At 41.1% G+C, this 27,518-nt stretch overlaps 2 protein-coding genes across 3 annotated transcripts in view; one reads left to right on the top strand and one right to left on the bottom strand.

The window, feature by feature from the left end:
• GRK4 (G protein-coupled receptor kinase 4) overlaps positions 1-587 on the bottom strand; it is a 37,995-nt gene extending 37,408 nt beyond the window's left edge. The window contains exon 1 of one of the 2 annotated variants that reach the window (XR_007631778.1): positions 306-524. Coding sequence is in view for 1 of the 2 variants with exons in the window: in XM_050337998.1 (XP_050193955.1) it covers positions 306-357 (52 nt within the window). In the remaining variant the exon portion in view is untranslated. Of the gene's footprint in view, positions 1-305 lie in introns of both variants that reach the window. The other variant, XM_050337998.1, reaches the window with a different exon arrangement.
• Positions 588-1,004: 417 nt separating this feature from the next.
• On the top strand, positions 1,005-24,844 carry NOP14 (NOP14 nucleolar protein). The gene is given in 19 exon segments (XM_050337972.1): positions 1,005-1,335; positions 3,418-3,552; positions 4,411-4,552; positions 5,110-5,255; positions 5,685-5,822; positions 6,777-6,899; positions 8,024-8,155; positions 9,327-9,605; positions 9,607-9,634; positions 10,695-10,825; positions 11,055-11,140; positions 12,639-12,774; positions 14,635-14,736; positions 15,497-15,650; positions 20,779-20,938; positions 21,777-21,924; positions 22,835-22,953; positions 24,131-24,286; positions 24,536-24,844. Coding segments are annotated over 19 exon segments (2,613 nt in total). The 5' UTR covers positions 1,005-1,137; the 3' UTR covers positions 24,636-24,844.
• The last annotated feature ends 2,674 nt before the right edge of the window (positions 24,845-27,518 follow it).

Raw genomic sequence — 27,518 nt, 5'->3', positions numbered from 1 at the left:
TTTTCCGAAGCAAAGCCACACGGCTGTAACTCCGAGCCGATCCCACGGGAGGAGCGGGGCAGGTGCCTCGGGGCACTGCCCGGGACTCACCGGGACGGCTCCCGCCGCCCCCCCGAGGGGTCCCCGCCCCGCCTGGACCCCCTGCCCGCAGCCTCTCCTCCCTCCCACCCTCTCCTCCTCCATCACTTCCTCTCCCCCTGCCCGCGGGCCCCTTTCCCCCTCACCTCAGACCCTTCTCCTCCCCCGCCGAGCGCCTCCAGCCCGCCCCGCCTCGCCCTCCCGCTTCTCCTCCCCGCGACTCTCACCCTCCCGGGCTTTCAGCAGCACCGTGTTGGCCACGATGTTCTCGATCTCCATGGTCGGGGGCTCCTTCCCCTCAGGGCAGCCGGAGCGGGGGCCGCCCCTACAGCCTCCTTCGCCCTCTCCTCCAGCCCCGCCACCGCCGCGGCGCCAAGCCTTGGCTCATCCGGCCCCGCAGGACCTCAGCGCCGCGCTCGCCTCTTCCCCATCACCCGCTGCTCGCCCCGGCACCGCGCTCCCCCTCCCCGAGGGTGGAGGCGGGGAGCGGGCAGCGCCCGCCCGCCCCGGCCATGGCTCCTCCGCCCGCCCCAGGCAGCACCGCCCCGCGCTGCTCCGCCACCGCCCCTCGCCGCTACCTGCACTACAAATCCCGGCAGGCAGAGCGCGGCGCGCGAGATGGAGATGTCGGTGCCGCCGCGCTGTGCCTGCTGGGATATGTAGTGCGCCAAGCCTTCCCCACGCTGGTCCCAGAGCGGGAGGGGAGAAGAGCATCAAATATCGCGGTAGTTTGGCGGACGTCTCGCGAGAGGTGGGGCTGCCGGTGCGCATGTGGTGCTCCCGGGCGCTGCTGAGGGGATCGCGGGGATCGCGCTGCTCCCGCCGCTCCTGCTCCTCCTGCTCCTCCTCCCTCTTCTCCTCCTGCCCCCGCGCCGCTCCCCTCCGGCTCGCACGGGGGCTGGGAGAGCTGTCCCGGAGGGCAGCGGTCAGGCCGAGGGGCAGTTCGGGGGCTTTTGTCCCCGGCGCCATTTTGCTCGCCCCCCTTCCCCCAGCGCTGCCCCCGCGCTCTGTGAGGGCTGAGCCGCTGCCTCCCCTCGGCCACGGGCAGCCGGAGCAGAGATGGGGAAGGCGGCGAAGAGGAAGAGAAAGGTGCCACGGCCCTCCACAGCCAAGGGCCCCGTGAAGTCGGCGATGGCGGTGGTCAAGAGCAACCCCTTCGAGGTGAAGGTCAACAGGCAGAAGTTTGACATCTTGGGGAGGAAGACCAAGAATGATGTGGGGCTGCCTGGTGTCTCACGGTCCAAGGCCATCAAGAAGGTAAGAGGACATCCAAACCAGGGAGAAAGGATGGCGTCTGCGGCTGTGGGGAGATGATAATGCTGGAGCCTTCTCAGGTGAGATGAGGGACTCACCTCGGCCGTGCACAGGAGTGTACGATCACCTCTCTCTGCTCGGGAGGCGAAGGGGAGCTTTGGGAATGGCCCCATCAGTGCAACCCACAGGATTTCGGAGTACAAGTCTTCCCCATGGCTTGTGTGGGAAGGATTCTCTTTTCAGGTTACCTGAAAAGAGTGGCACGTGTTGTCGGCGAGCAAATACGGGATCAGAGTGCCCATAGTGTTCATTGCGTTGGTGGGGTTTGGTGATCACAGAACGTTAAAACTTCTTGCTAATGGTGCAGTGTTGGTGTAATGGTGAAAGCTTGAGAGGGCACTGAGGTCTGAATGCAGGGAGAAACGTGTGGATACAAAGAAACTACCATTGATCTGGAAACAAATGCGGGTAACCTTTTGCTCGCTGATTAAGTAGTTGTAGAAGCATGCAGTGATCTGTCTTCTGCTCTCATGAGAATGATCATACAACTTACCAAGAGTAAATGTTTTTCCACCTTTGTACCGTTTTAAAATTGCCTCTTTGTCTTTCTGTGCTGCCATCACCAGCTACCTGTCTGAAAGCTGTAATGCCTAAGGGAGAGAGTGTCCTCCTCTTCATCTGGGATCCCAGCAGCCTAACTTATCCTTGGGTGAAATACTGGATTTTCAGTGATCTCTCCCTTCAAACAAACCAGCAAAAAAACCCTCTCTAGATTCACTTAAGGCTGGAAAAAGTATAATTTGAAAATGTGCCCCTGAGATTCTCTCTGATGTGTTAGGTACGTTCTCTTGTCAAACAGACATAAAGCACTCACTGAAAGGACAAGTGCAGCAAAAGCAAATGGACAGTTTATCATTTTGCATGAGAGGTGATGCCTTCAGTGATTTTTTTAATGAATAAGAGAGGTAATCAGATAATTGATAAATAAAAGTGCTTTTCAATATCGAAGTACATATTGAAGCACCTACACGGTGTTTAAGCTGCATGATAATTGTATTGTGTGCAAGAAGTAAATGCAAGGTAGAACTGGCACAATAGTAGATGAAATCTGAGTTTTGGTGTCATTTACAGCCACATCTGAAAGTTGTGAATGCTCAGTGAGGCTGCAGAGGCCTCAGGGAGGAAACTGAGCCTTTTCCTTCAGTGCAGCACTTAGCCAGGTCCTGGCATTATGAATGACAACAATAACTTTCCCTAAGAATAATTTAATGTTTTTTCAATAAAAATGGATATTTTTTTCAACCTAAACACAGCCAGCATTTTCTTTTTTAGAAACCATATAATATTTTCATCATGAAATTATAAATTAACTTTCAGTCTTCATTGTTACTGTCAAGATTTTAGAAAACTTCATGAATGTTTTAGATCACATTTTAAGAGTTGGGGGTTTCTTTCATAGTAAAGTGAATCAGATGCTTGTCATGAATTAGATCACTGGCACTGAAAAGTGAACCTGTCTCCTTACTGGTACCATAAGCAGAGCACATTGTAACCACCTCGTGGGGGTGTGACAAACTTTCTTTTAGTGCCTCGATGCCTGACCTCCCTGTGCTCAACAGCAAAGCACAGAGCTGAAGGTATGGAACCGCTTGGGGTTGTTATATCTTAGATGAAAAGACCAAAAAAAGTTCAGCTGACGTTTTCTGGCTTTTTTTGCTTTCTTTAACATAATATGCTTTGTTTCCTAAGCTTCAGACAAATCAGAATTCCTTAGCAGAAAGGCACAGGTTTTAGATGTGATAAAATAAAGGTGAGATACAGTGTAACATATTTTATCTTCACGTGGGCAGCTTGTAAGAGAAGTTAGTGACACTGAATATACTGTGTAAAAGTTCCATCTTTTTTCTCATTTATTTTCCCTTCTCTTTCATTGCATTCTGATAAATTATTATTTATGATATGATGGCAACATAAACCTTATTATGCTGACAGGATACCATGGAACCTTTTTTGCCTTGACTTAGAAAGTAGCTACTCTTGGTTTTGTTTTTTTAATTTTATCTCCTTTTGTCTTTTTCCCTCTAGCGCACCCACACGTTGCTGAAAGAATATAAAGAAAGGGAAAAGTCAAATGTGTTTAAAGATAAACGTTTTGGTGAATATAACACCAATATAACCCCAGAGGAAAAGATGATCAGACGGTTCGCTTTGGAAAGACAGGTAAACTAGAGGAGTTTGAAGAAAGAAAAAGCAAACCAAAACCAAACACAAACCCACAAGGAACACTTGCCTTTTTGGGTTGAGAGCACCCTCTTAGCAGAGGATTTTGCAGCACAATGGTTTATTTTTGATTTTATGTGTTTGGAACTTATGAAAAAGGAATTTTTTTGTGGGAAAATTTTTCACTAAATCTTTCTGGTTTTCTAAGACAACTTTTTGCAGGTTAAATTTCTTTGAGCACTGACATTCAAGGAAGCCAGTTATAAGCAGATTCATTGATTACTTGGTTTCCTTGAACTGCTTTCACTGCTATGATGTGTGAATTGAATTGGGAGAAGGCAGCAACTGTCAAGTGTGCTTTGAGATTTCAGTACAGCTGGAGAAGAGCAGCCATTTCGTTTGCTGAATGGAAGAGCTCTGTAACTTGCTGTTGTTCTGTAAAGTGAATTGTATGCACAGTACTCTCCTTTCTGCCTCGTCATACTCAGCCTCCAGAACTGAGTAGTGTGGTATCATACTCTGCTGATAATTTGTATAGCTTTAAGTCTGTTTCATTAGGCCTGAAATGTAGTAATTAGAATCTGATGTTGCAGATACAGAAAGAACTTAAGCTTCCTTAGGTTTCCCACGTTAGTCCATTTCTACATTAGTGTAAGAGAGACATGATGCTCCCTCACTGAAGGTTTAATATTTTGAGTGAAAGTATTGGCCTGGTAATGCTCTCATTCCAGTGCTGAGTTCCAGCAGAACACTGGAATAAGAATCCTCTCAACTAGTACTGAAAATACAGGCTGGGTTAATTTGTTGCCTGGGAACTAAAGATCATTTGATATTTAATGGCTGTTTTACTGTTCTTAGCAAAACTATGGAAAGAAGAATATCTATAATCTTAATGAAGATGAAGAATTGACTCACTATGGCCAATCTTTGGCAGAAATCGAGAAACTCAATGATATTGTTGATAGTGACAGCGACACAGAAGAAAGAGGAACACTGTCAGGTAAGATGTGCCAGCTGGTGTCCCACTGCTGGTTTTATTGCTGGTGAATGTACATCACTTGTTCAGTCCTGTGTCTCAGTGAGGAAGAATCTTGTGTACTTGGTGGGAATGTTTAAGCCAGATTTGATTACTTCTTAACCACACACAGAGCAGCTCTCTGGCTTTTGGCAGGTGTTAAGTTGGACATACCCACCTGGCAAGCTTCTTTACTCTGAGTTTCTCAGCATAAATAGGTACCTGTATTTTGAGCCCTTTGGCCAGAGTCTGAAGTGTGAGTTTTCTTGTTGCTTTCTTGCATCTCTGAACCTAACTGCCAGATAAATATTGGGGAAAAACATGTCCCTACTTCATACAAAATGTTTGTCAGTGTAAATTATGTGTCTAATATAATCTCTTTGGGTACAGGCATTCCATAGGGATGGGAATAATGCATAATTGGTTCAAGAGTTCTGATTGCTCCCATTCTCCAAGAATAGGGAGATACTGCCCCAGCAGCAGCTCTTCTGCAGTCATGTTTGGATTTGAAAAGGATTCACATTCTTCTTTTTTTTCCCCAGCTGAATTAACTGCTGCTCACTTTGGAGGGGGTGGAGGCCTCCTTCGTAAAAAAGTATCAAGTGGGCAGCAAGATGAAGAGGAGGAAAAACCTAAATCTAGGAAAGAACTCATAGAAGAGATGATAGCCAAATCTAAACAAGAAAAGGTGAGCTTTTAGCCCTGAAGTACAAACGAGCGTGATTAAGAAGCTGTCACGATTCCTGTGTTTGCAGATTAGAATAGCAGTGGCACAGAAAACAGAGGAGGGAGGTGTTTAGGAGAAGAGTCTGAGCTCCTTGAGTAAAGTCTGTCTGACTTTGTAGGCATTTTGGGATATGACTTGAATATCTGCCATTCTTTTGTATCCCCAGATCTCCCCTTCTGTTGACACCTAATTTGGTTTCTGTATGCAGCTCTTGTACCATTCAGCATAGCTCTATATTTCTGCTTCTACAAAGAATGTTTGCACCTTATAAATATTAAATGTCTGAAATTATTCATTTGCTAAAGACAGCATTTTGGTTTTGTGCTGTAAATGCTGTGTCATGTCCATGCTAACATAACTGCTGCATTTGATTTTGTTTTGTTTTTCTAGCAAGAGAGGCAAACTCGGAGAGAAAGTGCATTAGAACTCACAGAAAAACTTGACAATGACTGGAAGGAAATCCAAACCCTTATGGCCCGTAAACCCCCCAAGTCAGAGAGAAAGGACAAAGAAGTAGAAAAACCCAAGGTAAGGTTTAGTTACCAAGTCTGAGAGAGGCTGCAGGCTGAACAACACTGCTGACTTCAGCTTGTTTGGATGATAAATAGGTTTTCTTGAAGAATTAAAATTGTTGAGAACACTGACTTGGTTTGAATGCCTTGGATAAAACAACTCATATTTGGCAACAGACATTTCCTTGTTGTAAATTGAGTTCTATCTCTACAAAAAGGGAGTGGAAATATTTTACTTTTGATTAGGTATCTTCTTCTATCATTTGTATTTTATACTAAGGGAAATAACTTTTTAAATCTAAGAATAGGTATTGTGTTGAGTTTTTTTCTTGTAGAAATTAGGTATTATCTTGCAGACCATTGTGAATTCCTATTTATTGCTTTGCAGTAGAATTCAGTTTTTAGAAGATTAGTTAATTAGTTCAATCTTACATTAAAACTGATCTCAAAGTACAATAGAAGATACTGGATCAAAAGTTCATATTTTGGTATGTTGGGTTTTGTGTTTAAGATGTTTCATAGCATGCTGAGATTCACTGAATTTCTTTTTAATTTCTTTAGGCTAGACTTCTATGTAACTGAAGTAGCAAAGGCTTAGAGCTCACGTCTGACAGTATAAAGAAATGCAAATTACTCTTCTATTAATTTATCTGTGTTTTGTTAATAAACAATATTTTAAAGTTTTTTCAAGTAATAAGTAAACCACTTCTATTTAAGATACTATTTTTAAATTTCTCAGTGCATGACTGAAGTAGAGGAGGGGAGAATTCCAGGAGAATTTCTGTTCAAGTGTTCATTCCATTCCGTGTGTTAACACTGAGTTGAATGCTCTTGCAGCTTGCTTTGGGAGCCTTCTTTTGCTTTTTATCTTGACAGTCTTATTTCTTAGCTGTTAATCTGGCAGGGGGGTGGCTGCAAAGCAGAATAATGAAACTTGAGATAATAAACAATCACATAAATATTTCTTTAGCCTGATGAATACGATATGATTGTTCGAGAACTTGGATTTGAGATGAAAGCAAAGCCTTCAGAAAGGATGAAGACAGAAGAAGAATTGGCAAAAGAGGAGCAGGCATGGCTCCAGAAGCTCGAGGTAAACGTTTATGGCTGAGATTGTTTTGGGGCCTGCTTTTGGGAGTGGCTGCTTATATTGCTTGACCTTAGGTTGATAGTGGCTGTACTCAACTGCAATTCATCAGGGGGTGAATTCAGGAAATCTTCTGTTTGTGTTTGTAATCTGATATTACAACAAAGAGCCCCATAGGCTTGATATATGACTATGGAAGTTTATGAAATGAGTCGGTCTTTCTTCAGTACAAATGTAACGTTACTTTACTTTGCCTTTAAATGTTTTAAATCATCCAGAGTTGAGAGCTGCTTCTAAGTCAGTGGAGTACTGTGTTGCACAGCGGTTGAATTAATACCCTGGCAAGCCTTTTATTGTTGTCTTCTGGTGTTGCAAGAATCTTCCAGCAATACCATGTAAATAACTTTGCTTTGCAGAGGAACAGGATTCTTTGGGGAAATGTTGCGTGCTACTTCTATTGCATGGAGCTCTGAGTCTTCTGGAAAGATCAAATAATTTGCTAAATGGTCCTCTTTTGGTTCTTTTAATTTTTGATTTGGTGTACTAGGGACACATGTAGGACTGCAGGGAATTCAGTACCTTCAGGTTACCTCAGAGCAGCCCAGTATCTGATAGCAGAGCGTAATTTTTTTTTTTTAATGTTTTCTGTTCTCACCATCTTGTTTGATGCTCAGTCTGTATCTCAAAAATCTTAGAATGTGGTTGTATTTACTACAAGCTTGTTACATATACAGGAATCAGACAAACACTGCAGAATCACAAAGTGCTTTAGAAGCTTCTATTTTCTAGTAATGATGTCCCATATGCAAAGCAGATACTTTTAAAAATGAGAGAACACAATGCTTCGGGTAAACTCATTTTAAAGTCTTCCAAATAAGCTAATCCAATTAACTGTGTGCTCCTATCAGATTACACTCCCCACAAAAAAAATATGGTATCATCAGCTTTTTCCCATAATTTCTCAAGTTGCTGGTTGGTTTTTTTCAGCAACTTTTTGAGTAATCCCAGTTAACTATTTTCTTTCTTTGATTTTCTTAGCTGTAGTATCTGAGGGATCTTCCATTTTGGTGTAGTTAGCTGACTGATGTAGAAGGCTCACATCTGTGTGCAATATTCCTTGTTGAACACAGGCAGATCGGCTGCGTCGGATGCGTGGGATAGATGAGCAGGCAGATAAAAGGAAACCCAGCCACGTGTCAGCTGATGATCTGGCCGATGGCTTTATCCTGGATAAAGATGACAGACGGTTACTGTCGTACAAGGTAAGGTTTAACGTTTCTGAATTTTCAGAGTTCCATAAAGAGGGTAGGAAAAGCAGTTTGGAAGTGAACTGTGTGGAGACATTTAGTCCAACCTCCTGCTCAGAGCAGGGTCAACTATGAAATCACCAGTTTACTCAGAATCCTGTCTGTTCTTGGAAAGTCTCCAAGAATGGAGGCTGCACAGGAGATGTGCAGTGAATGAGATATGCACTGACTGTCCTTACTGTGAAAAGATTTCTCTTTGTATCCTGGTGGAACAAGCCCAGCTCTGCCTCTCCTCACAGGGCAGGTGCCCAGCACCCTGGTGATCATGGTGGTTTGTGCTGAACTGCTGCCATTTATGGATATCTTTATTGTATTTCAAGGCCCAAAACTGGAGACTGTGTTCTGTGATGTCTTGCAAGTGTCGAGTAGAGGGAAATAGTTGTGTCCCTCAGTTTACTGACTGTATTCCTGCAATTGCAGTAGCCTTCTCCACTGCTGGCCTACTGGCTTGAGAGGAGGCTTGAACCCTTCTGCTCATTTTTTGAATTTCCACTGTATTTGGTAACAGCTTTCACCAAATTTCAGCCTGAGGATGAGTGGGTTTCTGAAAGAACCCTTCCCCTGTGAAATAGTTTTGATTAAGGTGGCAGAGCAACATAACCTTAGAGCTGATGTGTGAGTCACCCTGGCTGTGGTGCACGTGTGTGTGTGTGCTGGTCCTCTCATCCTCTTACACACAAATAGCAAGGGAACTGCTGTTGTCCTCAAAGGGAAGAATACAAATTATGAATATGAGTTTAAACTGATGATTAATAAAATCAGGATGGGAACAAATATTATATGATATGGTATTTTAACACATAGAAGGAACATATTTTTTAACCAAGAATGTTTCTGTGAGGCATGTTGAATTCTTTCTCATATCCTCTGTTAGTAGTTTTTTCTTTTGTGGTGATTCTTTTAGTCTTCATATACTACCTCCTACTCTTCCACTTTCTTATAGCCCTTTGAAAATACCCTACTATTCTTATATCTGTATGTATATATGTTTTCTCCTTAAAATCCCTGCTGCTGCTCTTCACTGCTTGGTTTGTTCATGTGTATTTAAGATAGCTTTGCATGATGCTTCTGGTGAGGTGCTATCACTTAATCAGTGTTTTAACTGGCTTGTTTGCTCTACTGATAGGATGGAAAAATTAATATTGAAAATGAGGAGGAAGAAAAAGAGGAGGAGGAAGAAGAAGATGAGGAAGGTGGGGAAGAAGATAATGAGAATGAAGAAGAAAGTGAGGAAGAATCTGCTAGTGAAGATGAGGAGGATGATGCTGCAGATGGACACTCTGACCTTGAGTCTGACCTTGAGAGTGAAGAAGATGCTGCAGGGAATAAAGAAGAGAAGAAACACAAGACAAATGAAAATGAATCACAGAATGTGGAGGAACTAGATCCAAAAAGGGAAGCTGCAAAAGTCAGAGCTGCCCTATACTTTTGCTGGTAAGGAAAGGACTGATCCAGGGATACCTGTTGTCTTCAGGGGGTTTAGAACAACCACTCTCCTTTTCTGCCCTGTAAGATCTTACATTCATTGAAGTTTTGCTTCATAGTTGTCCTCTACTATTCCAAGAGTAGCCAGTAACTGCAGTTCTAAGGGATCAGCCCTAGTCAGTCTTTGAGCAGTAGGAACCAGCTCTGGTTCATCCCAGAGCTGTTTCTGCTCCTCTGAGCAGCCTTAGAATTGAAAGATAAACACAGGAGAGGGAAATGAAAATATCCAGGCTCCTTTCCGAAGGCAACCAGCACATCCAATCCAAAGTGCAGCTGCTCTGCCTAAGAGAAGCCAGAGCAGTGTTCTGTGATCTGTACTTAAATGAGAAAAAGTTACTTTCCTAAGTGTTTGGACTGACATTTTTGTCAGAAGATGCTTGAAGAGGCAGATGTAATCCCTGTGATGTAACGTCACAATATCGTTAGAGACACTCACAGTTTGACTGGTTTTGGGTCTGTGCCTAGCAGGAAGGAGAAGGCACGTTTCAAGCAGTACACAAAACATTCATTAATATTAAGTACATAATGGATCTAACTATTGTCCTAGTGTAGATTTCTCTAACAAAAATATCTGTTGCAAGATTAAACAACCTTTCAAACAACTTCCTTAAGTGCTTGTGTTTTTCCATCCAAAGGAGATGACTTATTACGCAAAGCCTTTTAAATTGCATTCAGGTTTTGCTCTAACCAGAAAGCAGTCACATTAAAATAACTCAAAAGTTATTAGAATAACTCAAAAGTCATTAACTCAACCAGTTAGGTTGTGGACTTTTGCAAGAAACTAAATATTTGCCAGGGTTTTATTTTTTGACTTCTGTTCATAGATAAATTGCTACATATATGCTGATAGATTATTAGTGTTTAAAAGATGATTATTTAAAACTTGTGTGGTATCTTTTTTTTCTGAACAATAGTACTTTCAAATTGGAAATTTTGTTACGCATTCACTTGAATTAAAGATGTAAAGTTTGAGGGTTTTTTCTGGTCATTTCTTGCTTTTATGTTTTAGTTCCTGAGTTCTACGAGACATTTAAGTCTTTATTGGCTGGAAGAACAATAGAACAACAACTTATTATACTGGAGAGAATTCAGAAGTGCAATCATCCAAGCCTTGCAGTAGGAAACAAAGCCAAGTTGGAAGTATGGGGGTTTTGTTTTGTTTTATTTAAAATTAACTTTGAATTCTAGAGTGAATTTTAGTGAATGTTCAGTAAGCAGTATAGAACATAGATGTTTCTATGCTGTGAATAGGAGCAGAATCAACAAACTATTCTTAATTTTTTAAGTCTGTATTACTGTTCTTTTGTGCTGTGTAAGAATATGTACAATGAAAAAAACCAAACTAATAATTTTAACATGCCTCTTGCAGAAATTGTTTGGCTTCCTTTTGGAATATATTGGAGAGCTGGCAACTCTGGATTTACCAGAGCTCAGGACAATTGACAAACTGGTTCTGTAAGTATTAAATCCTATGGATTTTTGCCCTTTTATAAAGAGAAAAGCTACTTGGAGTAAAGCATAAATGATGTTTTTCTCAGATACTCTGTAAGGCTTGTTGGCAGCTGATAACTATCCACCTTTATAATGTTTTAACTTTGTTTCAAATGTTGCCTGACCTATTAGTTATACCAAGATATTTTCAAAACCTCAAAATGTGTGTTTTGATCTGCAACAATGCTTTTCATGGGTAGTGGATAAGTAATACCATAGATACATGAAACTTTTGTATATTGGGTTATTTAGACTGCTGGTAGAGGATTTTAAGATTTGCAATGACAGTGTGCAGGAGGTTGTCAGTTTGGCACTGTTGTCTTCAAATACCTGACAGGGAGTTACTCTGTGACAAGAGAGCCAAGTTTGTCTCAGAGGTACAGGCAAAGGATGAGACTCAATGGACATGGGCTGCAACAAGGGAAACTGCAATTAGATTTAAGGAAAAAAAAAGTTCACAGCAAAGGTACTGAACGTTAAAATGAGTTTGCCAGAGAAGAAGCTGTGAAGATACACAAAACTCAGCAAAGCTGAGAGCAGCCTGAGCCATCTTTGAAGTTGGCCGAGCTTTGAGCAGGGGTTGCATCCGATGATCTCCAGAGGTCCCTTCCAAGCATAATTAGTGTGTGATTCCTGTCTTAACTTTGCAGGATAGGCAGCTTTCTTTCAAGGAGTTATTTTATGTAGGTCTCAGCACTTTCATTCCATGCTCAAGTTGATAAGTTTTTAAAAATCAGTTATGTGCAGTGTTAGCGTTCACTGCTCTGCTGCACTTGGCAGCAAGAGCACTGACCCACTGATGCTGTCCCACCTGCTGGGGCTTGGACAACAGGGTAAACACGTTATGGTTGTGTTCTACAACTGGGATTTATTAATATCACTACAGACAAATTTAACTGAAAATACTGAAAGAACTCTGACAAAACTGATGCAGATTCCAGACTACATATCCCTGTAGTCACTACCCATAGGCCAGGAGCTGACCTAACTTACTTTGGTGTTTTTTGTCTTGTTTTCAGTAATAACTTTGCTAACCACATTGCTGCCTTACATGTTGCTTAATATTGCCTAAGAATGTTTGGAATAGTGGGCTGTTTAGTATAAGCCAACATACCACAGTGCAGTAAAATCTAAAGTTAGGAGATTCAGAAGGATGTGTTATAACCATAGCAAAGATTTGGAAGTATATTTTAAAGTTTTTAATTATTTTTTATTTAAGATTTAGAAACCAACAATTCAAAGATTATCAACTCACAAAGCCCAGTGAAAAATACATGTCTCTGGAACTAAAGTGTTCCAGTAATAATTATCTGTGTACCAGGTGGCTATTTCTAAAAAAAGAATAATTTGTCTCGGTGAATTCGTTATTGCTACAATAAGGTGCTTAAAAATCAGGGGTTTATTAACATCATATTAACATCAGTGGTGTAACTTGATTATGACTTAAATTTCTTGTTAATAGGCCATTGTACAATCTTTGCCAGATGTTTCCTGAGGCAGCCAGTGACAGTGTTAAGTTTATCCTTCGAGACGCTGCACATGATATGGAAGAAATGATTGAAGTCAAAGGCCGTGCAACATTCCCAGGTTTAGACACGGTAACAAATGCATATTGCCAGCATAATCTCTTTCCATTAGTACAGAACTTCCAATAAATGCAGAATGATATTAAATTTTATTTTGAATTTCAAAATATGTAATGAATTGTTAGCATCTGCGACTTTTTATGTTTCTCAGTATTTTAAATGGCTTTTCTGGAGGTAAGTTGTAACAAAAGTCCCTGCAACAACAAAAAAATATCCACCTCTGAGAAACAAATCACCCACACACATTCTTCAGAACAGAAGTGTGACTCTGTGATATTAATAAGAGGAAAATATCTTAAAATTGTCACTCCGGTTTCATAGCAGAAAATTCTTTGTTTTCCTGATGAAACTTTAATTGGGTAGTTTTAGGATAAGTGATTTTTATCAGTCATGTCCTGATTTCTTTAATTGTCATAAGTACAAATGTATAAAAAAAGTGAAACAAAACAAACCCAAACAAAACAAACAGAAAACAGAAAACCCACCAAGAAATTCTTTTATAGGTATGAAAATACAACATTTCTTAGTACTTTATATTTGATAATGGCCAAATTAGTGACTGGGAAAGAACTGGTCTTTCCTTCTTACACTAGTAATATCCCAATTTCACTGGCCATGCTAAATGTGAGCAGATTCTTTTTACAGTGTCTAGGTAAATGGCTGTTAGGGAATTCCAGAATGGAGCATATGGAAACTGAGTGTTTTTCAGTTGTAGCAAAAAGCTTCAAAGACAAACCATAAGTGTAATTCAAAGGGAGCTCCTTTTCTGTCTCTCAGCTTGATGAATTGCTGCTGCCTAATGGAATAATTAGACTCTTGAAAGAAACTAGACTGAAGGATTAGCTTGGAAGACTTGGTTCTTACAGCTTGGAAAATGTTTATATTGAGCTCGTTTGAAGAGTCTTTATTCAGGATGTTTTGGATATTGCAAGAAATGTATTGTAGAGAGCTTTTGACTTCTATTTTTAATTTGTCACTGTCACCCTTATGACACCAGTCACACTTCTGTTCCCTTCACTGGACTTTTCCAGGTTGCAAGCCATCACTGTCTTTTAGGATGGAATGATATCACTTCCTGTTCCCAAAGCACTTGTTTGAATGAATGTTCCACAGACCGGTCATCTTAGTCGACCTTTCACGTGCCTACTGGGAAGCTGAAGTTTGGAATGTGACATTTAGTAAACAAAACAGTTCAGGAGAGTATTTGTTTACAACAGCAGCTTCATAGAGAGAAACAGAGCTGAAACAATAAAACTTTACTTACTTCTAGGTTGCTGTGTAAATATCCACTCAGATAATTATCAGAATTACCTCCAAACTGATGTTTAACTTCCTGAGGCTCTTGACAGGTCACTTGTAGCTCTTTATTTAGCAAATCTCCTTCAGCAGAAGTGTACCTAATCACTGGGCAGTTCTTTTGGCTGCAGCTGTTATTTGTGGGTGTGTGGCAGTGCCTGAGGATCCTGGTCACTTCTGTCTGTGGTGAGGGCCTGTTGAAAGGTGTCACAGGCCCTGTGTGACCACTTGCTCCTGTGTTTGTGGTGTGAGATTGTGTGATTGGGGTGGGCTGAAGGGGGTCAGATGTTCTTGTGGTGTAAATGGGGTTGGGAGGCATAGTTCCTCCTCAGTGTTCTTTCAGCTGCCTCGCCCAACTAATGCAATGTTAGACCTATAATGGATATCCCATAAGGGATAATCCCTTTTGTTTCAATAAATACATTTTGTATCATGTCAGATTTCTCAAAATTATGTATATTGTAGTATTTTTGACCACTCCCAGTTAATCATTCAAAGTTATATATGTGTAAATTCAAGATCTTGGGATTAATGTCTTAACTGTATTTTACCTTATTCTGTTTTATGTGCCATCAGCTTATTTATTTGAAAATTACGTCTCTGCTGTTTCCAACTTCTGACTTCTGGCATCCAGTTGTAACACCTGCTTTTATCTACATGAGTCAGCTCCTTACTAAGGTGGGTCTGTGATGCTGTACCTCAGTATAGAACTTCATTTTCCTATTTCTTCCCAGGACTCCAAATATATATATATATTAGCATTAATGTATATAATGGAAACGTACTGAAAAGGCAGCTTTGTGTTTAATTTAATAACTGAAAGAAAAAGTGAAGAGGAAAATACCCTTGCAGAGTACAGTCCAGCTCACAAAACCATGTGTACTCATTTTTTCAAGTTGTCACACAAGAATCCCTTCTATGGTGAATTACATAGGTCTAATAGAACAGACTGGATGCAATCTGAAGTCATTGGTGGTTTCTCCTTCATATGTTGCATTTGTTCATACTTAAGAAAAATGATTTACTTTCAAATTGGCACTATTGGTTTTCCTCGAAAGTGTACCTAATGCAGTGCATCGAGCTAAAATATGTCCTTATTTTTCTGTCCTAATATCCTGTTTATATATTTGTTGAGCTAATTGTTCTGTTGCTGATAAGTTACTCTGAGCCTTCTATTTCCTTGGTTCATTTCTAAAGAACTTATTGTTTGTGGTTTAGCACCTTCTAGTGGCTAAACCAGTGCTGACAAACGTTTTAGTTCTTCATATACTCATGAGTGAGGGCAAGGGAAAGCCACTATGGTTTTTATCTGAGATCAGAGAGAGTAATTTTACAGACCTCAAAATGTAGTTATTAATACTTCATCTTTTGGGGAGCTCCTGTAGTTGTGATATACAGACTTTTAATTAGGAATATTTTGTGCTTTTATTTCTTTTAGTGTCGCATTACAACCTTGCAAGATGTTATTAAAGGGTTGTTTATATGCTGTTTGTTCCTGGAATATGTCTCTCTCTCCAGAAGATTCGTACCAGAACTCATCAATTTCCTTCTTGGAGTACTTCACATATCTCTGCCCAAAAAACAGGCCCAGGGTGAGTTTGTTTAGAGTAAATGAGTATTTATTTTAGAGTAAACTTTAGTATTAGAGTTTATCTTTTAAATTCCAATACAAATATTTCACACTGATTTCATTGTTTTGTAACAAAAGGCCAAAATCATCTGCTGGTTCAGCCAAACACAATCTTGATTTGATTCTTGGGCATCTTGTTGTGAACTAGATCCTCTAGTGCTGTTGGCAGGAAGGAAAGAACTGAAGTTATTAAAGGAAATGAAGTCATGTTGGCCACAGTGCAGTATTTTTGCAATACTGTCATTCTAAATACTGTGAGATTGGACTGTACTTGGAAATTTACGGTTCCTAATGGATTCCTGATGAGTGCCCTGCAACTTCACAGTGAGGCAGCAGCTGATGCTGCAGACATCCTCCCTCTTCAGCCAACAGCCATGTTACTGGGATAAGTGAGAGAAGTATAGCACAGAGTTAGTTGTCTGACATGGATTGGTTGTAGTGCAACAGAGGGCAGCTATCCCCACAAGCAGGATTAGTCACAGAAGTGTGTAAACTAAGCAACTTGCACAGACAGCAGGGAGAATAACATGATCTTTTTTATATTTGCCAGTCTTTCTCTCTGACTTCTTATTTTGGATTAGTTTCTGTCTTTAAAGTTATTCTAATTCTGAGGCTTCTGGGATTCAATGAGCTACAGACTATGTATTAATATGCTCGTCACTCTTGATAAGACACTTGAAGACTCTGTTCTCTAGGTAGTTTTAACAGTCTGGTGAGGAAGGTTCAGCTTCTGTCAGTATTCCAGTACATCTTCAGTAGCAGTGCTAGTCTTTGCAGCTCCCTTCTTTTCCTTTCAGGATTTTTGTGCCTTTCCGTGCTGGCTTTTTTTTTTTTCCCTTTTGAATTCTCGAGCTACTCATGATCCCTTTTCTCAGCAAGCTTAGCACTGCAGTTTCACCTTTATTTTCTTGTGTGGCTGTCCCCTCCAGACTTTCCCCCAGCTGCTTCTCCCAGCGTAGCAGTTTCTTGTGAAGTGTGAGCCAAGGTTACACAGCTGGGCTGCATCAGAGCTAAGCCCTGGATTCTCAGAGCACCAACAGCTGAACTCTTAGAAGGAGGTGGGAAGAGGTTATGGAGTGGGTGGGTTATGTAGCACTTAAACTATTTTCTCCTTTGTGTACTCTTTTAGGAATACTTGATCTACAAAAGTTTTTGGTACAGTTTAAATAGAGGATTCTGCAAAACCAGATAAGAAACTTGAAAAATATTTAGTGGTAGTTGATGGTCAATTATTACTTTTAAAAAATACTTCTTTGTATCTCTGTAAATTATTTTGCACTGGTTAAACCTGCATTTCTGCTGGCAGTGAAGAAAAGCTCAGTACATAAAAACATTAGAGGCACAGTGTTGTCCTTGAGAACTTTCCAGTCAGTGTTGATGTTTTGAAGTTCCTGAAGTATCCAATCACCTTTTTAAATATTCATGGTGGAAGTATTGCTGAGAATTATGATGGTTAAGCTATCAACACAGAGTATTTTAAAATGAGCCAATGTATACTTCTCTGGAATGTTGATACACTGTCACACCAAAAAACTTGGGATTCAGTTTTAACAGTAAGTGGTCAGCAGATTAGAACTCCCACTGTTTTAATTTTATAAGCTTGATCCATGAATTTCTCACATGAAAAAATATATGTAATACAGTGTCGTGGTTTTGCCCTGGCTCAATTTACTTTTATACTTCCCATACAATTATTATCAGTTGAGGGAAGGTTTATGCAGACAAAAAGAGACTGAACTGAAAATAAAGTATGAGTGTTTATTATTAACAAACTAAAACTAAAGAATTATATTTACAACAATTTTACTTGAGTAAAAGGTATTATGTATTTACAAAAGATACTTCTCCCCCCACTTCCCTTTATATCAGTCCAAGGAGGAGAAGCAGTCTTTTTCTGTTCTCAGAATTCCAGCTCTCTCTCTAGTAACTCTGCAGCACTTTCGTCGCAGTTGGAACTTCTTTATCTCTCTCTTATTCTGTGTTGGCCTCCAGGGCTGGGTCTACCCCCCTCCTGGGTTAAAACCGAAGGCTGAGGGTTACTCAGGTCCTGAAGGGTCTCCTTCCATAGGCTTGCAAGGGGACACTTGCTTACTATGGATCTTCTTCCACAGGGTTACAGGGGATAATGGTTTAAGAGTTCACCCCTGTTTCCCTATGGAGGTCCCTCCCCATGGGAGAACAGTCCTTGATTGACTTCTCGGCATGGGTCCAGTCTGGATCCCTTACTCGGATCCCAATATCCCACCTGAGCCATTTTTCTGTTCCAGCGTAGGTTCTCTCTAGCACCAGCAGCACGGATCCCACACATGGATCCCAACATCCCTACCTGAACCGTTTTGTGTTCCAGCGTAGGTTCTAATACCCGTCAGGGTCATAAATCTTCAACAGCAGCAGCATGGATCTCTCACTGAGATCCCAAGCTTATCTGAGCCGTCTCGCTCCAGCATAAGCATCGATCCCTTCGAGGGTCACAAAGTCTTTAACAGGACTCTGCCTCATCTGAGCCGCTTTTACTCCAGCATAAGGCTTTTCTCTGTTAAAGTCACAAATCTCTGGTGCATCCACAAGTTCCTCTGTGAGCCGCATGGGGGTCTCTTCACCCCAACAAATTTCTACAGGTGGCAGGGTTTTATTTTTCAGTCTTTACCCTGCTGAAGGGAGGGAGAGCGAAAGGGAGAAGAACAACAGCTCTCCCCCCTTCGAACTTTTCTTCTCTCTCCTGCGACTGCAGCTTTGACCTTGGAAATCTTGTTATCTCATGGCTGGAATTCTTCTGCAGCGGTTTCTCGTCTAAGCAGTTTGTCTTTTAAACTTTTTTTTCTTCACTCTCTCACAAGAGAGAAGGGAGACTTCAGTACTACACCTGCCCCCCTCCCCGGCCCAAGCCGGGGGAGGAGGGGGCCTTGGCCCTCCTCGGGCCCGCTACCCTTCTACATGGCTGCTGTTCCTAATTTCAACTGCGCAACAACCTTCTCTTCCGTTTTCTTAAAGATGTAATTAGCAAAGGCGTCACTGAACTTTTTAATTGGTTTTTTGTCCGGAAATCACCTGGACAAAACCATCCTCAGCCCCAGGGATGGGCTGGTGGGCAAAACCACGACATACAGTTTCATAAAAGGTTGATTGTCTGATTTAGACTAAAAAAACCTCTCAATTATTACCTGCAAGAAGAAAAGCTGTAGGTGGAGGGAGCGGGAAGGAGTTGTCATTGTTGATAGCCTTAGCTGATGGAATTGCTAATGAGATCTGCCATCCTCTCCCAAGCAAAGCAGATAATAAAACTTACGTATCTTGGTTCCTCATCTTGCATAAGCCTGTGTGGGTCGTAATCTCTCACAACTTTGGGTCTCAAACCTTAAGAACTTCTATTTAAATGTGCTGTCTTTTGGCCATGTACACGTTCTATAGCATGTAAATAATCTTAACTTAGTTTGAAAAAAGTTTTTAAGTAAATTCCACTGCAAGCTTGCAGGACATAAGGAAAACAAAATAAAAAAAACAAGGTCCATCGCAGAGACTGCAAATTATTTTGTCCCTTAGCCATGAAATCCCTCAGATGCCTCTTCGGTGTTGCTCTATAACTAGTCTCATATATCAGCTTACGATTGGAAGTACAGGGATCCTTTAGTGCTTTCTGTATGCCCTGTTCCAGTATATATTCTGTGTTCCATGCTTTTCCTGTTCCTCCTTAGCTGCAGCAGGAGAGGAGTTTACAGTGTGTGTCTAAGGGGCCCTGCTGTGAGCTCACAGGAGATGCTCAGAGATGAACTGCAGCTTGGAGCTCTCCCTGCTCCAGCTCACTGTGTTTCTTGACCAATTTCTGGTCAAACCCATCTACTTGGAACTCCCTGGGAAAGTTCTGTGCCTCCCCTGTCCTCTTAAGCATATCCAGTGCTCCATCCTCAGTGGCAGTTTAACTGTTTTGCATCCTGTTTTCCACAGGGCAGGTGAACCTTTGTGTCCTCACTTTCCCCACACACAGAATGACTCAAAGAATCACTGAATGGTTTGCTTTGGAAAGGACCTCAAACACCATCTAGTTCTACCCCTCTGCCAAGGGCAGGGACACATTCTACTATTCTCACTTATATCTAATCTAAATCTACCCTCTGTCAGTTTAAAACCGTTACCCCTCATCTTATCACCACACTTCCTGATAAAGAGTTCCTCCCCATCTTTCCTGTAGGCCCTGGTTAAATGCTGGAAGGTCTCCCCGGAGCCTTCTCTTCTCCAGGCTAAACAGGCCCAGCTCCCTCAGCCTGTCCTTGTATGGGAGGTTGTCCAGCACTCTGGTCATCTTCTTGGCCTTCCTCTGGACTCCCTTGAGCAGGTCCATGTCCTCCTTTTGCTGGGGGTCCCAGAGCTGAACACACTCCTCCAGGTGGGATCTCAGGAGAGAGGATTAGAGGGGGAGAATCCCCTCCCTCGCCCTGCTGCCCACACTGCTTTTGGTGCAGCCCAGGATGAGACATCAGTTGCTCTTTCCTTATCCACCAACACTAATCCTGTCACAGAAGGCCACCGAATTTGTCAGGCAGAGTTTGCCCTTAATGAAGCCATGTTGGCTGTCACCACTTTGTTTTGCATGTGTTTTAACATGGTTTCCAGAGGCATCTGCTCCATGTTATTGCTGGACACAGAGGTGAGGCTGACCAGCCTGTGGTTCCCTGGATCTGCCTTCTTTCTCTTCTTAAAAATGGTGACAGTTTTTCCCTTTTTCTAATCACTGGGAACTGTGACTCAAATATGCTGGGGAGTGGTTTAGCAGCTTCATCTTGCCAGTTCCCCCAGGACCCTTGGATGAATCAGGTCTCACGATCTTGAGCACATTCAGGTTCCTTAGTCTCAAAGCTGATCTTCTAGGGAGCAGTGCTTTGTTCTCCTGGTCCCTGCCTTTGGATTCTGTGGCTACAGCACTGACCTATGATTGTACCAATGCTCCAATGTTTTCAACTGGTTTAGACAAATTTAACACTAATAAAAGTATTTTTTAAGGTTATATGATTCAAAAGGTAAAATAAGTTGTTTGTTTATCTTCAGAAAGAATGCTTAGAATTGATCTTGTTTAATGATTGTTCTTGTTTTTGCAGGCTATACTGTAGTGCACCCATTTACACCAGTGGGGAAAAATTTAGAATTGCTTCTGGTGTGTGATAAGGAGGATCTGGAAAGTTGGCAGAAGCAAAATCTGCCCTTGGGTATTGTGACTAGGTTAAAGGAAACGAGCAGAACAGAAATGAATCATATCAGGTACGTAGGAACTGCGAACATAAGAAATACCAGATCACCTGTTGGATAATCTCAGTGACAGTGCTCTTGAGGAGTAAAAATAGGAGTAGTGGGTAGTTCTACTGTGTTTTTTATGATCCTACTCTGTAGCATAGAAAATATGCTAGGCTTTTGCCAGGACATTGTGCAGAGCACTTGTTGGAGTGCTCAAACCTTCCATTTGGTTTTGGTACAGCTGTGAATTGATGAGGATGACGTAGAGACAGGAGGTGCTCGGTACTTCGAACTGTCAAGCTCCTCAGAATCAAATAATTTGTTTGTATATACAAACATTATGTTAGAAAGTAGAACATAAATAGTAAAACACTGAAATTAGGAAAGACCACCATTAAAAGAGGGTCATTAACTGCATTAAGCCTCATTTTTCCCCTTGGACATGTATAACTCACTTCAGGGATGAGTAAGCCTTTTGTTAAGTTCTAAAAGGAAAATTAAAAACCAAAATTACTAATTCTGTTTCAACCAAGTTTTAGAACTTCAGAACCGTTACCAGAACACTGTTAGAACAAGTATAAAAGAATCTTACTCCTCATAAGTGGCAAAGACACAGTACTGGCTTGTGCTTAGTGCACTGGCATAAAGGTTTGTTTCTGATAGGTTTCTTTGGTATTTGCTTAGAAGGGTGATATTTTTAGTCTGTTTCTATTAATAACTATTTCTAGCTGTCACTGGTTCTATCAAGCAGTCTTAATGACAGATTCTGCTAACAGTCCCAAATTTAATTAATTCAGTTCCTTTTATTTGAAAATCCATTACAGTTTTTGCAAGTGAAATTGTTATTTTTTTTGTGCATTAACAGGTTATCATGTCTAGCCCTGTGTTTTGACCTTATTAAAAAATGTGCAGCTCTCTATGAGTCCTTACCATCGTTCCATGAAATAATGCATCCTGTCAGAATTCTCCTTACACAACATGTGCCAGTGAATGAATATCCTGAAAAAATGCAGGTCTGTACTCCTCAGGAATGAAATTATTGATATGTTTGTTTTATTAGTAAGTTCTGAGATCTTGGTCTGTGCTTAAACAAACAAAAAAAACAAGTGTAAGCATCAGTGAGAGTTTTTCAAGAGTCAGGAGTTTGCCTTTTGTGCTGTTCAAAAATAGTAGTGATGTTTCTGTGGAAAAACCAAAGAAGAGCAGAGAATGTTTAGAAAAAGCTATTTTTTCATAGTGTATCGTGCCTATTGAAGAGGATAGAACTTGGCTTGTAATACTGTAGCATTCCATGAGTGACATAATTTATAAGAATAGTCGAGATATCTGATTGCTTTTGTACTTCTGTGACAAATCTGTAAGACTTTGGTACAACAAATAGATGTACCAAATTGAGGAGGCAAAATTTATAACTATTTTAGTAGAACTAACATAAATATGCCTGATCAGCTACCTTGCTTAAAACCTGGCAGTTGCTTATTTTCTAGCAGTGAGGTTCTAATTTTTAATCTATCTCTTCTGAATGTAGCAAAATTGTCTTCTGCTCAAAGAGGCATCATAAAATCTCCTTAGAGAGCAGTGTTTTGTTGCATAAATGTTGCTAAATGGCCTATATTGTTTGCAATCGAAATAAAAAAAAAAGAATAATCATTCTTAAAATTACCCTGAAAGGCAGAGTCTGAGTTAAACTGGCTTTAGTCTTGTTTTTTCCTGTTAGGTGAAACTACCTGCAGACCTTTCTTATGGGCCCATGATACCATCTTAATAGGCTTCCAAAAGCTTAATGTCCTAATGAACAGCGGTGACTTTACCCAGAAAAAGAATACATGAGGAGAGACATTCCTGTTGATTCAGTGTACAATAGCTTGTGACTTACAGTGTCTTAGATGTGGTTTGAAATTGTAATTTGTTTCCCATTTTCAGGACTGGTATCACAGTGCTCTGAATGAGCTGGAGAACAAAGTAAAACACTATACCCCACTGATATGTGAGAAAAAGAAGCCAGTACCATTGAAGCAGTATACACCTAAACTTGTGAAAGTGTGAGTAAAGAACACTGAGTGCAGAGGAAAAGTGCATTTAGACATTAAGATTTTGGCAAGCTAAAATGGATTTGGAAAACAGGACACAAAACATAACTGGTTTTCTGCAAGATTTTCTGCATCATTCACAAGGAGACAGCTACTTGGGTGGTAGGAAGGCAGGAGAAAAAAAAAAGGAAAGAATTTTAAATGCAGATTTTATCTGTGGGTAAAAATAGCACTGGAAATCAACTGTTGCCCATATAATTGGTAGGAAATCAACAAATTTAAAGAGTGCTCTGTCAAGCACACAAATCAGAAGAACAAGAGTGAGTAGTTCATGTGTATATGAAATATATGAAGGTAAGAATGGATGATGAGGGATTTTCTGCACCTTAGTGCCAAAAATAAGGCAGACTGTTGCTGTACTCTGCATCAGATATAATAACCATCAATCAATCAGATGAGGAGTTCCTTTACTTGCTCCACTCCTGTCATTCCCCCAGCCAAGCAGCTTTCTACCTTCCAACAGCAGCAGTGACAAAAAACATTGGGTCTTTCCCCCCCCTTTTTACAGAGCTTGCAATGACCACGTGCATTTTTCTGTTCTGTTTTGGAATTAGATTTTAGTAACACCAGTTTAGTTTTGTAGATAACAGAACAGTATTGTGATTCAGGAATTCTGCTTCCTATTGGCTGCTGACTTGTTTAGCCTTGTTGGTTATCTCCAGGGGCACAAACTGTCTGCCTTCTTTACTCTGGTAATTGAAGAGGGCAGCTTTCCTCTGCCATGCACATTTATCCCCAAGTAACTGATCAGACTTTTTCTGTAAAATGCATTTACAGAGAACATCTTCAGAAATTTAAAATAGACCGGAAGATCCCATCTTTCTCCAGACATCTTTTATTCCTCCACTCTAGCTTTTCTAGTCTGTTCAAAGAGCAGATCATAGATGAGGGATTGAAGTGTAAAAGTTGTCTGCTGGTTGTTGGCCTGATGATGATGTGCAGTAAGAAGGTCTGGCAAGTGTTTTTGCAGTATGTTCATTGGGTGGCTGCTTATTTTGCAAGTTAATTATATAACATGCAGGAATTAAAATACTGAGTTAGTACTCATACAGAAACTTACTCCTTACTAACATGAAGTAAGTTGTGTTTGTTCAGGTGTTCTGTGCTCACACGTTCATTCTCATTCCAGCTTAGAGTTTGGAAGAAAGCAGGCAAGCAGCAAGAAGGAGCAAGAGAGAAAGCAGTTGATTCAGAGGCACAAACGTGAACTTAAAGGAGCCATTCGTGAGATTCGGAAGGATAACCAATTCCTGGCCAGAATGCAGCTCTCAGAAATCATGGAGAGGTAACGTAGCTGTTGTTTCAGCACCAGTCTGGGGGCTGTTCTGCTCTGTGTTCATTTGAAGTGTTTTCAGCTTTGCAGTTTCATTTCTCTAGTTTGAGATGCATAATGTTTTTATTTAAAGTATGTGTTGGTGAAATTTGAGTTGTGGGGTCTTTTTATGAATTAATAATTATTCTCTTACTGTATTTACTTATTTTCCCCAATACAAACTTTCTGAATTTTTTTATATGTTGATTGTTTGTTTTACAGAGATTCAGCCAGAAAAAGAAAAGTGAAAGAGCTTCTTGGTAGCCTTGCTACACAGGAAGGTGAATGGAAAGCAATGAAAAGGAAAAAATGGAAGAATTAATTGGGACTGTATACAGCAGAAAACTTTGGGTTTACTGTCATAGAAAATACCCCGATCCTATGGCTTTTGAATATATTTTAATTGCATTCTTTGATGCATTCTTTGAGGAGACAACATCATCAGATCTGTCTGAAAACATGAACCTGCTTATTGGGAAAATCCACAGCTTTTCATAAGGAAAATAAAAATAACACTTTTGTATGTGGCATGCTTCTATTTATTTTGTAATAATCAGAAGTCTGACATGTGTGTGACCAGGTTTTAGACTAACTTGAACTACACACACATTAAAAAAAATTGTACAGCAGAAACATTTTGGTACATCAGGCTGGGGACCATTTTAGGGCCAGTTCTCTTCAACACCTTCATAAATGACTTGGATGCAGAACTCAAAGGGGTGCTGAGTTTGCTGAAGAACTAAATTGGGAGGAGCTGTCGACTCCCTCGAGGGCAGAGAGGCCCTGAACAGAGATCAGAGGACGGGGCAATCACCAACTGAGTGAAGTTCAACAAAGGAAAGTGCCGGATTCTGCACCTGGGATGGGACAACCCTGGATGTATGGACAGACTGGGGAGTGAGATGCTGGAAAGCAGTGCTGGGAAAGGGCCCTGGTCAACAACAACAACAACACAAACAAACAAAACAAAACAAAAACTGAGTCAGCAGTGCCCTGGCAGCCAGGAGGGCCAACCTTGTCCTGGGGGACATCAGGCAAAGCATCACCAGCCGGGCCAGGGAGGGGATTGTCCCACTCTCCTCTGCACTGGGGCGGCCTCACCTTGAATATTGTGGCAGTTTTGGGCATCACAATATAAGCAGGACTCTAAGCCATTAGAGAGAGTCCAAAGGGGAGCAGTGAAGGTGGTGAAGAGTCTTGAGGGGGAGCCAGATGAGGAGCAGCTGAGGGCACTTTGTCAGTTTACATGACTTGGAAAGCAAGACTATCTGTCTTACCTCAGCTTACTAGTGAATATGGTCTGATAGTTTTACCATTGTTGCTCTTATGTGAAAGGAAGGTCTGGTCATTTGGACTACAAAGGGCTTGGACAAGCTTGAGTGTTGGCAGACCTTTCTCATGAAGTTTCTCTTAATATGATCACAGTTATGAGTTACTGTCTTGCCTCTTTGTTGCTCTTGAAACAGGGCTTATCATAACAGGCCTTTTGATACATCTGTTATCAATTATAAATCTGTATTTAATTAGCCAAAAAAAAGAAGCTATTCTGTAACTACAATCAAGTCATCAGAAACAGAAAAGGAAAATTACCATTTTGTCCTTAGTTCAGGTAGCTCATCAACATCAGCTGTCCCAGAGAACAGCTGCCCTGAGTAGGAATACTGTGAAGAATAAGGTAAGAACAAAACTGTTCATCCAGAAACTGCATAAATTACCTTATTTATGGCAGTATAAAAAGCTTCCTCAGTGGTTTGGTCTTCTGGTTGTCAGCTGGAAGCAGTTTGATATTCTCAGTCATGCCTTGCAGGAGTTCTCAGCCACCGTGGTGTGTCCATACTCAGTGTGAGCCTCCACCTTTGGCCATCAGCCCCTGCTGTCTGGAGACACCGAGGCTGCTCCTGAGCTTGGTGTGTACAGTTATTGGGAAGGAAAAATGGAGCTCTGGCCACAGGCTGGTGTCAGCCTCAGGAACTGCTGGGGCTCCTTTCCTCTTCACATGCCTTGTAGGCATTTGGAAAAGACAAACAAAAGCTCTGACATAGAACGTTTGGCAGCTTTATGGTAACTCTGAGACTGTGATGTGTTATATATTTAGGGGGTCAAAAACATTCCACTAATGTGTGCTTTTTGGTCTTCGAGTTTGTCTCCTAAGTTAAGCAGGTACATTTTAATTCATAAATGTATTGGCTTTGCCATCTTGCTTAGTTAAAATGACCAGTTATTTGTAAAGGTTTGATTTAGGAAAAGGTTGGGTTTGGTTTTTTTTTTTCCTTCTTCAGTAAATTAGGTCAGGAGAGGAAAAAAAAAAATTTCATGCAATCTGAACATTACCTGAGTCTAAAATACCAAGATGAAGACCCTATATGGCATTAAATCCTTTAAAATATTGATATTAGGGCTAACACTATTGCTGTTTACAGCAGGAAAGTAAAAGCCAGAGAGTAAAAGAGGCAATACTTCAGTAAAAAACGCCAAGACTGATATGAGAAAAAAGCCAGTGTTAATAAATGTGGTCTAGAAACCAAACTTATTATCTTTCAGATGTGCAAGGTTTTGGGCTGGGAAGGAGTGGGCAATGACCTGTCTAGTTCTAGAAACTGCAGTGTGTTTACCTGCAGGATTGTATGACGTGGTTGACTGCAGTTACACAGCTGGGCTCAGTGATCTGCTGAAGCTTTGGGCCAGTAGGTTTAACAACAGGAAGAGCTGGGATTTTAGGGTGTTTTTAAATGTATCTGAATTCAGATGGTGCCTGATCAGTTATATGCAATGAGTAGGAGCCAGAAGAATACATCTACGTATATTTTCCAGACATTAAACGATTATTCTGACATAGTCTAGGGCACCTCACAGCAGAAGTTTGCCTCCAAATGGGCTGCAATTCTGGAATAATCACTCAGTTTTCAGGGTATGTACTGAATGTGCCACATTTAATTTCTCACACTCAACCGACTATATAAAATTCTCAGGTAAACATGAGACTAGCAGCTCCCTGTTTGATCCAACTAGCATGTTAATCCTGATGTTACGCTTACATAAGCTCCTCCAAGTCTAAGGAGTTGGGGAACCGTGAGAGAGATGTCACTGAGTGAAAGAACTGTATCCAATACCTGCACATCCCCCCCCCTGACACAACTGCATTGAAGGCAACCAGAAGTCTTTTCAACACTTTATTAATTTACTTTATACACCTTGCTGGCAGGTT

Source organism: Myiozetetes cayanensis, unplaced genomic scaffold (assembly GCF_022539395.1).
Source record: "Myiozetetes cayanensis isolate MyiCay16 unplaced genomic scaffold, myiCay2020 scf7, whole genome shotgun sequence".
NCBI classification, from domain to species: Eukaryota; Metazoa; Chordata; class Aves; order Passeriformes; family Tyrannidae; genus Myiozetetes; species Myiozetetes cayanensis.
The sequence above is the reverse complement of the archived record's forward strand: the minus strand, read 5'-3'. Positions and strand labels throughout refer to the sequence as shown.